The sequence below is a fragment of the Perissodus microlepis genome, chromosome 14 (assembly GCF_051167445.1).
Source record: "Perissodus microlepis isolate ML-2025 ecotype Zambia chromosome 14, ASM5116744v1, whole genome shotgun sequence".
Classification (NCBI taxonomy): domain Eukaryota; kingdom Metazoa; phylum Chordata; class Actinopteri; order Cichliformes; family Cichlidae; genus Perissodus; species Perissodus microlepis.
The window spans coordinates 32,269,508-32,282,803 of NC_140474.1; the positions used below are offsets into that span (position 1 = coordinate 32,269,508).

At 41.4% G+C, this 13,296-nt stretch overlaps 1 protein-coding gene across 8 annotated transcripts in view; it reads right to left on the minus strand.

Annotated features, from left to right (window-relative positions):
• LOC146374245 (chloride channel protein 2-like) overlaps positions 1–13,296 on the minus strand; it is a 216,858-nt gene that overhangs the window by 51,033 nt on the left and 152,529 nt on the right. For all 8 annotated transcript variants that reach the window (XM_084950684.1, XM_084950681.1, XM_084950685.1 and 5 more), the window contains 2 exons: positions 12,540–12,624; positions 10,858–11,013 (listed from right to left, as the gene is read on the minus strand). In XM_084950684.1, the coding sequence (XP_084806810.1) occupies positions 10,858–11,013; positions 12,540–12,624 (241 nt within the window). The remainder of the gene's footprint in view (positions 1–10,857; positions 11,014–12,539; positions 12,625–13,296) is intronic.

Below are 13,296 nucleotides of genomic sequence, written 5' to 3' on the forward strand. Positions count from 1 at the left end.
ATAAAGCAATCATGGTCATAGAGTATGACCATAAGTAATCCCTGACATTTAGAATTTATTTTGGTAACAAAATGAATATTTGTTATTTATGTCTATAATCAGTAAAGTTTGTTTTGTGTTGACCCATCCATCTACCCCAGCCTCCACTCAATAAGCACTTTGTCATTCTGTTTTGAGGATGCTCCACCTTTCTTCTTACAATAATAACTAAACAACTCGCTATGTCAACCCCATGGGAGCCTTTCTGCGTGGAGATTGCATTTCCCATTTCCCTGGGTTTCCTATGGGTGCTCTATCTTCCAGCCTGAGTCCAAAGACACATGTGTAAACTAACTAGTGGTTCCAAGTTGAATATGAATATGAGACATAAAATGTTTAGAATGAAGCACAAAGTTTTCAGTGAGCAGTAAGAAAGAAAAAAGTGCTGTGTCAACATTTACATACATTAATCTGTGTCTGTGTTTTGTTTTTCACCTTAATGTCAACATTAATTAATTTGGTGTGCTTTCTTATGTTCATCTTGTAAGACACACTCATTTTCTGAACCATAAAGGATAAAGATGTTCACATTTAAATTTAGCTATTTTACAATTAGGGCATTTTAGCACTTACGATTAAAAATGAATATTTTTGTGCATGTAATATTTTTTGGAGACACCCAGTCAAAAAAGATACAAATATTGTGAAAAATAAGATGTCATTTGCAAATAGACTTTCAGCAGTTCTGTTGAGAGTGTGTAGATGACAGTGTAATCTAAACCAGCAGCCTGTTTACTCATAGTAACATGGTCAAAAACACTTGAGCACGGGTGACTGTGGCAGGATGCTGCAGGCACTTTATTCTCCAGCCTTATAGGACGGAAACCTCAATTATAGCAACAGAACTGATGTCTGCAAAGTAATAGCTGCCAATGGGTACTCCTTCAGGTGGCTTGGAGCTAGTTGTTGCACTTGGGGGCATAAACTAATAGACACGGACAGGATACTCCTGGCTGTAAATATGGCTCCATGGGAATTAATGCTACATTATCGTGTCCACATTTGTAATACCATATTGTATAAATATTTGCAAGCAAGTAAAATAGATTTTTTATATAAATGCTTCAATATTGTAATCTATGGACTTTCAAGTTGCAACTATTTCCTAGTAGTACACCAATGCTGTACTAGAAATACAGTTTGTAGGCAAAAATGAGTTTGTATTTTCTGACTTCATAATTACATCAGCTTTCACGAGAACCCAGACACCACTGGGAGAAATAGCCCCAAACCATGACAGTGTCTCATTGGTTTTACAGATGACTGTAGACACTGTTGTACCTTTCTCCTCCTTCTTTTTAAAAATGGCACTGAGACCATTTCTGATGAGGTTTTCGTTAAAAAAAAAACAACAAAAAAACAAAAACAAAATACAGATGCATCTCTCAGGGCCTGTGTCAGCTCTTTGCTAGTTGTTGTTTACTAGTAGTTTGCACTTTCCTTAAATCTTTTTAAACTAATACTTACTATACGTGACATTTCTCTGTAGTTTCCTTTGAATACCTTTGTCTATCGTCTGGTTAAGGTTGATTCTACACCATCACTACCACAACAAATGCTAATGCTGATGATTTGCAATGCCATCTTCATCAATAAAAACTTCCTAATGCTCAGTTTCATTCATTATTATCAATTATACTGCATTTCTCATAAAAACATGGGGGAACAGCAAGTTCCTCTAACTGTGACTCAGCTACATTCAACATCCTGCTGGACCTAAGACAGTTTGTACATAATTAATGGTGTGTGTGTGTGTGTGTGTGTGTGTGTGTGTGTGTGTGTGTGTGTGTGTGTGTGTGTGTGTGTGTGTGTGTGTATTTAGTTTAGCTATAACCCTACCCTGCTCTAACACTTACTGCCAAAGGTTCTGAGGTTTTTGAGCCAAAGTGTGCAGAGAATAAAGCAAATGGATAGTTTTCAATTTGATGTAGTACGACCATATAATTGAGAGCCGATTGTTTTAGAGGAGACACATTAGCATTTCCGAACATATCCCTCTACCCTTTATTTGCTCTATTACTATTTATGTCCTCTTATCTATTGCTCTATCCAATTTTTTGCTGAAGCAATGACTCGCTTCCCCCTGAAGGAGTCATTAATGTTTCATCTAATCTAATCTAACGTAATCTAGTAGATGTACATCTCGCAGAGGTAGTTCACGACCATGAAGATTTATGAGGATCTCTGACCTCAAACTGAAAGGGGACTTTGATAAGCAGTGGAAGGCAGCAAACTTAAGACCTGAAAATCAAGCTGGTACTGTTTGGGTTATTGGTTTAAACCGCTGCAAATTCAAGTGGAACAAGTGATCAAGGAAACCACTTGCATGAAATCTTTCCTTATTAAAATCCAATTAGAAAATTCTTAATGAACCTTGTGAATTTTGACAGTAGCTTTAATGAGTCTTATAAGTTTTAAAGCTGCTTCGGGGCTATACTATTTTAGGAGAAAGCATCATTTGTTAATATACGCAACTGAGATTTAATCAGTGTATAATATTAGCTTTGTGCTTGCTCAACAAAAATCTGAACAGCTGCCTTTAAAAAAAAAAAAAAATGATGCGCCTTAGTTATCAGAATCAGAATCAGAATCGTGTTTATTGGCCAAGTATATGTGCAGACACATACAGGGAATTTGGTTCCGGTAGATGGTGGCTCTCAAGCACAGCAATGTAAATCACACACACACACACAAACACACACACACGTGTCTATATATACACATTACACATACATACACAAAGCTGTGTAAACCAACTATAAATAACGAATCTAAACTTATATACATAAAATACAGAAATGAATGAGGTGGAATGAATACTACAAAATGTACATAAGGTGCAGCTGCAGTCTGGCAGTGGGAGCAGTGTGACAGGTCAACTGTTAAGAAGGGAGATGGCGAGGGGAAAGAAACTGTTCCTGTGTCGGGTGGTCCTGGTCTGCAGGCTTCTGTACCGTCTGCCAGAGGGCAGCAGATCAAAAAGACTGTGTCCAGGGTGTGAGGGGTCTGTGATGATTTTCCCTGCCCGTTTCCTGGTTCTTGAGAGGTACAGATCCTGGATGGAGGGCAGGGGGGTGCCGATGATCCTTTCTGCTGCCCGTACAGTCCGCTGCAGTCTGCTCCTGTCCTGTTTAGTGGCTGCTCCATACCAGACTGTGATGGAGGAGCACAGGACAGACTCAATGACCGCAGTGTAGAACTGGATCAGCAGCTCCTGTGGAAGACTGTACTTCCCCAGTTGTCTCAGGAAGTACATCCTCTGCTGGGTCTGTTTGAGGATGGAGTTGATGTTGGTCTCCCACTTCAGGTCCTGGGAGATGGTTGTACCCAGGAACTTGAAGGTCTTCACAGTCGTCACAGGGCTGTCTGATATGGTGAGGGGGAGCAGAGTTGAGGGATGTCTCCTGAAGTCCACTGTCATCTCTACAGTCTTGAGAGTGTTCAGCTCCAGATTGTGCTGACTGCACCAGAGTACCAGCCGCTCAACTTCCTGCCGGTATGCAGACTCATCACCATCTTGAATGAGGCCAATGACAGTGGTGTCATCTGCAAACTTTAGGAGTTTGACAGCCGAGTTCTTGGAGGTGCAGTCGTTAGTGTAGAGGGAGAACAGTAGTGGTGAGAGGACACATCCTTGAGGGGCACCAATACTGAGGGACCGGGTTTCAGAGGTGATCTCCCCCAGCCTCACTTGTTGCTTTCTGTCTGTCAGGAAGCTGGTGATCCACTGACAGGTAGCTGGTGACACGCTGAGCTGGGAGAGTTTGGAGGAAAGAAGTTCAGGCACAATGGTGTTAAAAGCCGAACTAAAGTCCACAAACAGGACCCTGGCATAAGTTCCCGGGCGGTCAAGGTGTTGCAGGATGTAATGCAGCCCCATGTTCACTGCATCATCCACCGACCTGTTTGCCCGGTAGGCAAACTGCAGAGGGTCCAGCTGGTGGCCTGTAATGTCTTTCAGATGGGCTAACACCAGTCGTTCGAAGGATTTCATGACCACAGACGTCAAGGCGACAGGTCTGTAGTCATTCAGTCCTGTGATGGTGGGTTTCTTGGGAACAGGGATGATGGTGGAGCGTTTGAAGCAGGAGGGAACTTCACACAGCTCCAGGGATCTGTTGAAGATGCGAGTAAAGATGGGAGCCAGCTGTTCAGCACAGGTTTTGAGGCAGGAGGGTGACACGCCGTCTGGTCCGGGGGCTTTCCTGGGCTTCTGTTTCTGGAATAGTCGGCTCACATCCTGAGTGTGTATTCTGAGTTTCAGGGAGGAGGAAAGGGGGGTGAGAGGTGTGGTGGAGGTCGTTGAGTCTGGATTGGAGAGGGTGGTGGTGGTCGTTGAGTCTGGATTGGGGAGGGTGGGGGTGGTTGTTGAGTCTTGATTGGGGAGGGTGGTGGTGGTCGTTAGGTCTGGATTGGGGAGGGTGGGGGTGGTCGTTGAGACTGGATTGGGGAGGGGGAGGGTGAAGGGGGGAGAGGTGGAAGGTGTGTTGGGGGTCAATGACTGAAGCAATGTCCCTGGGGAGGGGAGGGTGGGGCGTGGGAGTCTGTCCGTCTCAAACCTGCAATAGAAAGTGTTTAACTCGTTGGCCAGGTCTTTGTTTGCTTCAATAGTGGGTGGGGGGCGTCTGTAGCTGGTGATTTCCTGCAGGCCCCTCCACACTGACGCTGGGTCGTTGGCTGAGAGCCGTTCTTCCAGCTTCTGGGAGTAGATGCTTTTAGCTGCTTTGATCTCCTTGGTCAGTGTGTTCCTGGCTTGCTTGTACAGGGCCCTGTCACCACTTCTGTAGGCGTCCTCCTTGGCCTTACGAAGATGTTGGAGTTTAGGAGTGAACCATGGTTTATTGTTGTTGTATTTGCAAAAGGTCTTTGTTGGCACACACACGTCTTCACAGAAACTGATGTATGATGTCACAGTGTCCGTGAGCTCATCTAGGTTCTCAGATGCAGCTTCAAAAACAGTCAGTGGAGTCAAAACAGTCCTGCAGTTCCTGCTTTGCTGCGTTAGTCCACTTCTTCACAGTTTTGACTACAGGCTTGGCATGTTTGAGTTTTTGCCTATAAACTGGAATAAGATGGACCATGCAGTGATCAGAATGTCCCAAAGCTGCCCGGGGCACAGAGCGATAGGCATCTTTTAGAGTGGTGTAGCAGTGATCCAGTATGATGTTGTCCCTGGTGGGGCAGTCTATATGCTGTCTGTATTTAGGGAGTTCGTAGTTTAGGTTTGCTCTGTTAAAATTCCCAAGAATAATTGTAAAGGAATCCGGGAATTTCCTCTCCAGGGTAGTAATCTGGTCAGCCAGCTCGCACAGTGCGTTGTTCGCGTTGGCCTGTGGAGGGATGTAAACTCCGACCAGCATGAAGGAAGAAAACTCCCGCGGTGAATAAAAAGGTTTACAGTTGATGAAAAAACTTTCCAAGTGTGGGCTGCAGTGTTTCTGTAACACTGTGACATCACTGTGACATCACTGTGCTTCTACATTAACCTTCATTAATGTAGAAGCAGACTCCACCACCCTTTGTTTTCCCTGAGAGCTCTATTTCGCGGTCCGCCCGGTGAAGTTGGAAGCCCGGCAGATTTAAGACAGCGTCTGGGACTCGCTCACTGAGCCAGGTTTCAGTGAAGCAGAGGGCAGCAGAGCGTGCAAAGTCCTTGTTAGTCCGGTTTAAGAGCAGTAATTCGTCGACTTTGTTTGGAAGAGAGCGGAGATTCGCGAGGTGAATGGAGGGGATGTAATAGCCTATTACATCACGCCACTGATGTAATAGGCTTTATGTGAAAATGAATGATTAACCGAGTCAGCAGTAAAGTGTAAAAAGTAGGCCAGAACGTCAAATATAGACATCTACCCCCCATATTTGATGACAAACATAACTACAAGTATGACTTAAATGCAATGTGGTCAAATCACACTGATGCTGACACACTGCTGCTACAGAAGATGTTGAATAAAAATGCTCTGTCAAACCCTTTAAAGCAATTTTAGATTAATTAAATGTATTTTAGGTATTTTGAGTCTGTAAAACAGTGTTCATGGTGACAAACAGATTTTACATGATGCTGCATGCTTGGACCATGAAAAAAAAATTCTAAATGCACAAAAACTGGCCAAAGACAGAACTTTTCTTTTATTTCTTATATATGGGTTTGTGTGGCTCTTGCAAGAGCTCATTTTTAGCATGATGCCTACTTACTAAAGACACTGTTGAGGCCTTTTGGTGTTGCTGGCCAGTGCATTCATTCTTTCTTAACAATTTACCAGATTGATGATTTGGCTGCTGCCAAAGTTTTTGATCTCTCTCTCTCTGACTGGGTTATTTAGTTTTTTTGTAGCCAAGTGACAGCCTCCCTTCAACTGTGTTGACATTTCTTAGGGGGATGATATTTAAAATTACAGTGGCAATCTATAAATTGAACTACTGAAATCAACTTCAAATAGAAGTCAGTTAGATAGATGTCTGCTTCATCTTTGATGAAATATCAAATGAACGGTTCTCACCTGGTTGTGAAACTACCTGTCAGTAAACTGTCCAATAACTTTTGAGCCTCTGAAAATAAGAGATTTTGTATAAAAATGGCCAAAATTCCTAAAAGGTTCATGCAAATTTCAACTAAACCTATAAGTCAGCATTTCAATTACATATTGCATAAGGCTACTTCAAAATATATTGTATAGTGTATGTGTAATAAACAAATGCATGTATTTGTATATGACACATATGGTTATTTTGGTCATATTGCAGCAGACATACGAGATAGTTTCTTGTATATATGTATTTCACTGATAAGTAAATAGTATACTAGTAATAGCTATTACCATCTGGAACCTCTACTGACAATGCTTTGCCAAAATTAAAATCAGATTTTTCTTTTTTTTCCCAGAAGGCTTTCATTAAAATTAAGCTCTCTCTGAAGCTAGAGAAGAGTAATAACATACTCTCTACCAGATCCCACATGAAAAATCCCTCTAAATTTTCCTTTCAGTCAAATAAGGGGCTCAAATAAAAGCCTTCCCATCTTGCACCTGCATATCTGGTTAGATGATCAAGTTGCTATTACAGCTCATGCTGAGGAGCTGCATAAGAAGCTTTAAATAATTAGGTTTCTTGCTGCCAACACGATTAAGCCCCTGCATGCTGTCATAGCTCTCTTAGAATTAGATTTTTTTTTCCTTTTTACCAAATTATTTTTTAAACTAATACCATGCTAATCATCATCACTTTTAAAACTTGGATTTCACAAGAACCCTTGGATATCCCATTTATGAATTAAAGAACCTCAGTAGTTTTAGAATATTTTGTGCCAATGGCGCACTAAAGAGGAAGCTAAAATTAAAACATAATATATTGCTTTGCTATAAGCTTCATTAGCACTACCTTGTTGCACTTTCAATCAGTCATGGTGTCTCTGGTTCAGACTGTATGCCAGGTTTGTCCCACCTTTCTCAGAAGAGTTGTTGGGTTTCCAAGCACCTCTTTGGCCTGTGTCCCCAGTAAGATTAGTCAGCTGCTCCACACATGTGATGCACTTGGGTAGAAGGCTGTTTACATCCTTGGCCTGAAATGAGTAGCTTCCACAATGCTTTTCTTCGTTTTTCTTCAGTTGGCGGGTTTTTTTCTGTTTTTTATTCGTTTGCCAGTTAGTTGTGGTTTGTTCCACACAAAAATGATCAGTTTTCCTTCCTCACAAGTTTTTTCCACTTTCCTTGCTATCAATCACACTTTTAGGTGTCACACTGGGAAATGAACTTTTCTAATGTGCCACATAAGAAACTGGGGCTGTTATAGAGGGCCGCACCAATAAGCTTTTAAAGAACTGAGTTCAGCTTCTTGTTCAGTCCCAGTTTCTTATGTGCCCCCATGGGAGAACTCATTTCCCACCCTTGTTTTAGGGTAACTTGAAACTGAAAGGTGTGTCTGTAACTTACATAGTAATTTGAAAAAGTTACACATTGCAGTTACATATTGTGATAATACCTTATACTCAATACAAAATCCACTGATCCGCCTTAAAGGTGGAACAGACTACATCAGGTCACACCTTCAGTTTTTTTGTCCTTGAGTAAATAATTGCTAGTTTTGTTCTCTTTTTGATCAGGTAACGACAGTAAAGTACAGCCAACCCAAGCTTTGGTCCCAGTTGGTTCCCCCTGATTAAATCAAGTTATATATCTATTCATAAGAGCACAAGACTCACAATTCTTGCACCTTGTGTTGAGACCAATTTTGATTGATGTTTCTTTGACTAAATGATGGAAAACAATGAAATCAGGAGAACAGGAGCAGGCAGACAGAGTGAAGGATAGTCAAGTCAAGGGTATCAGTTATGACGCACTATCCAGGACATTTATACTCTAATTTGTCAGTCATCTGGGAGCCCTCTGTACTTGCATGTTTGTGTCACATTCAGAGGACAGTCTGTCGCCCAGGGGCCTCATGGGACCCTCGGGGGCCCTTCTTCTATTCCCACTCCAATTACAGTCCCGCCAGCTCTCTGTCACTGACGCACACACACCAACAGATAACAAAGGACTCGCACAGGCTGGAGGACACATACCTATATTAATAAACTCATCTCTTCCTGAGAGCTGTTGATGTGCATAATTGCACACCACTAAAAATAGCATTTAACTACAAAGCATGCCAAATGAGTGTGCAAATTTGTGTGTGTGTGTGTGTGTGTGTGTGTGTGTGTGTGTGTGTGTGTGTGAGAGAGAGACTTGAATGTTATCAGCACTGCACCTCACAACAACAGCAATTCAGCCTTTTCTTGAGGAACTTTCTTTAACTTCCTGTCTTGTCTTGTACTGATTTGCATGATTCAAATACACATACAGCAGCTTCACCGGCTGACCAGCTGCTGGAACTGCCTGACACTAAACATTTTATCTGCACCTTGGCTTTCAGAAGTTCAGCTGCTGAATTCGGTCTTCCTGAAGTTTCGACATGAAAAGACGCAACGAGACAAGATGGCTGCCAAGTTGAATAAAAGAACCATTCATTACAGAGCGGGAGAGGGAGAGGGAGCAATCTCTCCTTTGAAAGTCACCAGGCTGAATCCAGGAAAACCAAAGGCTGTAATTAGACAGAGCCATTACAGCCTCACTTTGAATGTTGTGTGTGCGCGTGCTGTATTATGTTCTGGTGTGGATGTATGGACTGTAATTGTGTGTAAAAGGGAGACCAAGTGTGTGCATCCATACAGACAGATGTTAAACTGCCCAATGAGATTTTGCAGGGGAGTGATTTAGTTAGAAAGGTTTTGGTGTGTGTATGTGTGCGTGCATGTTATGCCTATCCTATATGTGACCTACAGGAAGCTACATTTAAAAAAAGTCCCCCCAAATCCTCCTCGCAGGCACCCTCTCATATACTCCCCTACACATTACTCAACTCCACTCTACTTGGCACCCACTCCTACTTCTGTGTGAAGTCTGCTTGCTGTATGAAGCCCACAACACACTCAGTGTTTTTGAATTGGAAAAGGACATTTCATTTCAGCTGAGCAGTGCAGCCCAATAAGTAAAGGTTACATAAAAAGCCAGACAAGCGGCCCTGTGTTCTTAAATAGGCAGGATGGTGGAGCACAGAACGACCAAACTCATTTCTGTTTTTTCTTGTTACTGAGCACTAGAAAAAAAACAGGAGAATGGGCGGTAAAGGAGATAAATGAATACATACTAACTGTTCAGCTTCTTGAGTCCATAGAGGCCAGGACTGCAGAGCCTTCATTCCACCACACTCGGCCCTCACTCAAACTTAGGAGTTGAGCCAAGTCTAAGAACTGGTACTTTGTCTACATATGTCATCTCAGTAAAACCTTTTTTTTTTTTTTAAATATACATTTTTCTAGAGATGGATGTTGCATTTTTTCCACACCTCTCTGCTGCAACATGAGTCACTTAAAATTAAATCCATGGGACAATCCAGAACAGTGGATGTGCTAGAACAACAGCAAACCCGGATAGCATCGAATGTACTGAACAGACATATGGACATCGGTTCCACCCTGACTCAAAGAGCTGGACCAGGGATCGTCAAAATGGTCTGAGCTGTAGGTTCAGTTAAATATCATTCTGTGTTTTCTACATGTATCAACAGAAGGGCACCAGTTGCAAGTGGAATAATTAACAAATCATGGAGGACGCCAATAAGGCCCATTTCCTGAACTCACCAGGAAAGTGTTTACTGAAGCTGAGGGTCAATTTCTTACATCTATAGCATGAGAAGTTCTATTTATAGCCACAGTTTAGCTTTACTTTTTGGAATCTCTCCATCTTTATGTCTTCTACATAAAGTCAGAAGACATAATGATGTGACTTTATTCTTGTAGCCGACTGCTGAATCCTCTTCAATCAGTCCTTTCGCTCACTGATACAGCATCAAAGTGACACAAAACTTTTAATGGCCTCCTGGGAAAACAACTATAACACACTGAGGGGGAAGACAGACAACATTTTTTTAATTTAACATGGTCTCCCTTTGTTCTTCACCAGTGAGAAGAAGAGATGTGATCTGTTCTATTTGGCCTATTAGCTCAGCTCTAGTGTTAAATAAAAGTGTGACCACTCCTTGGATTTATAATGCAGTACATCCTGTCATGCACCGTGTATGGGATTTACTCACTGTGCCAGCATACATGCTTCAATTCAGAGAGAAACTAAATAGTCCAGCAAAGGAAGGGAAGCAACCAGAAAGAGCCAACAGAGTCTAACAACTGTGATAAATTTAGTTTTCACATTAAAAAATTGCAAACAACTGAAAACATTTTACATTAAAAACTCCAGAGTCTTTTTTATAATTTTTTGCTCTTCCTACCTTCATTACGATGAAGAGGACCAGCGTGACAAAGACGTTGACTTGCGGGTGCCTCCAGGCTTGTGCATTTCCAATGTAGTCGAACTCCTCGGCGATGCCCTGTTTGGCCCAGGTTCGGTTGTCCAGTAATGTCACCAAAGCCTCTTTCTGAGTCAGCTGCAAACCAATCAACATGCTTCATTCAGATTAAGATTCATTTAAAAACTTAAAAGGGGAAAAAAAAGAAAAACAGGCCAAGTTGGAGGATGGTCACAGACACTCACAGATACAATGCACATAAACAATCACTAGGTCAGTAAAAAACCCATGATTTCTCTGAGTTGCACTATCACTTTTTTTTTGTTCTTTGCATTTTGCATAAATCTAAATAAATTAAATAATTCATTATCTAAAAAAGACAGTGTGGAACAACAAAAGTGATAATGAAAGAGAAAACTTTGGTCACATGCGCCTAGAATTTTGTGCTAAAATCAAAATCATTACCCATTTCTCTTCTTAATACCTCTTTTTAAGTGGTATTAAAAAGAAACAGCTGGAGGAAAGTTGTGCAATTAATGAGGTTGCTTGGCAACATGTCAGCTAAAAAAAAAGGTCAGCAACATGACTGGGTATAAAAAGAGCATCTCAGATAGGCAGCGTTTGAAGATGGGCAGAGGTTCAGCAGTCAGCAAAAGGATGCTGATGCATCCTTGGGTGAGATAGTGAAGTGTGAAGGTGCTTAGCTATAGATAATAGCACCTTATGAATATGTGGGTCTCTGGTTGAATAAGACTTGTACTTAAAAGTGAAAAAGTCCATTTATAGTTTCATAAAGTATTGATCAGTGGTCCATAAAATCAAAAGATTTAGAGAATCTGGAGAGCTCTCCATTTTGCAAAGTATTCCAACTTTTTCAGTATTGCAGGCATTGAGTATAAAAGCACAAAGTGAGCTGCAGCTTTTTAAAACTGACAGTGCACACTGGTGGGGATAACGCTGCCCACATCCACAAAGCTCACCAATGAAGAGGTTGTGAGTAAGACTAAGATACACAATTTTGAGTGTGCACTCCAAAGAGGAGTGGGCCAGTGTGGGCAGATTTAGAGCCATACAGGCCTGACTCACCGTCTCATTAGCGGCCAAGACCAAGCGACAGCGCATGTGTGTGTACTGTCGGTGTGTGTGCAACATCCTCTGATGCATAGGCTATTCCCTTTCTAATACTGATAATTAAGACAGATGAAGTGAGTGATATTGGAGAGAAGCCACAAGCACACACTTGTGAGTCATCGCAGGAGCAAAAAGACAGTATGCTCATCCAATCCTCCAGGGTACACAGGTGACACACAAACACATCTGAACCTGCGCTGCACACATTAAAAAACAACTACACCCTGACATGAATGGTAATAAAGTTGTTATTTAATGATCTAAGTTGGCTCACAAACACAGTGAGACATGAAAATCATGGTTAGATGGATACATCTGAATGCACTCAGGGCCTGCACAGTGACACTTACTGCACATAAATTACGACACAAAAAATGCAGTGGACACATAACATAAATTTTAAATATAATACAATATCATACCATAATGGTCCATAATGCCCCAGGCTTTCTTTTACATCCACTGTAATAGTTGCAGGGTGTTGAGTATATGTAATAAAAATAATATATGTTGAATGAAATTGGGGAACGTACTTTTCCAGCCATAAACTGTCCAAAGCCAGGAGGAAATGTGAGGGTAGAAAGGACTAAAGTGACCAGTGCTGGATACAGCAGACGTCTAAAAGAGGAAGAAAGACAAGGAGAGAAACGGTAAAAGAGATTTAAAAAAGCAGGCACAATCGATGTGTGACACTTAAATAGGCTTGGTGATAAAGCTGTGTTTTCTTTGATTATATAAAGTCTGCACATTTGTGAGTACATGACGACATTCCTGTTAGCACCGCTTCAGACAACTCAATTAACGCTATTTATCCCAATATTTGTACAAATGTCCAACAATGTTTAACCTTTTGTTTTACAGGATCCTGTCGGGGGAACAGATTTTATTGCGGCTACTGAGCAGGTCTGTGCTCAGCTTTCAGTGTCATGTGAAAGAGAAAATCTTCTAGGTCTTTTGTAGGATTTCGTTATCCCTTTTAATCCAATCGTGTATCATCTTCGATACATGAGTTTTTGAGACTTTTATATAGTGAGATTTTTTGCCCCCTGAAAGAAGCGAAATTAACCTCCTAAGGCCCGAACTCTTCCACAGCATGCATTTTTAATTTCTCTTTGATATTTGGGCTGATTGGGACCCGATTAATGTAAAAACAAAGAATTACCAGATTTTTTTTTTAACCTGATTTTTGTTTCTAAGAAAAATAGGAGCCGCATATGAGGACATTCGTTTAATATTTTGATAGAACAGTAGCAGTATAATGTCCTCGTAAGTGGATATCAGGCCCTTGTA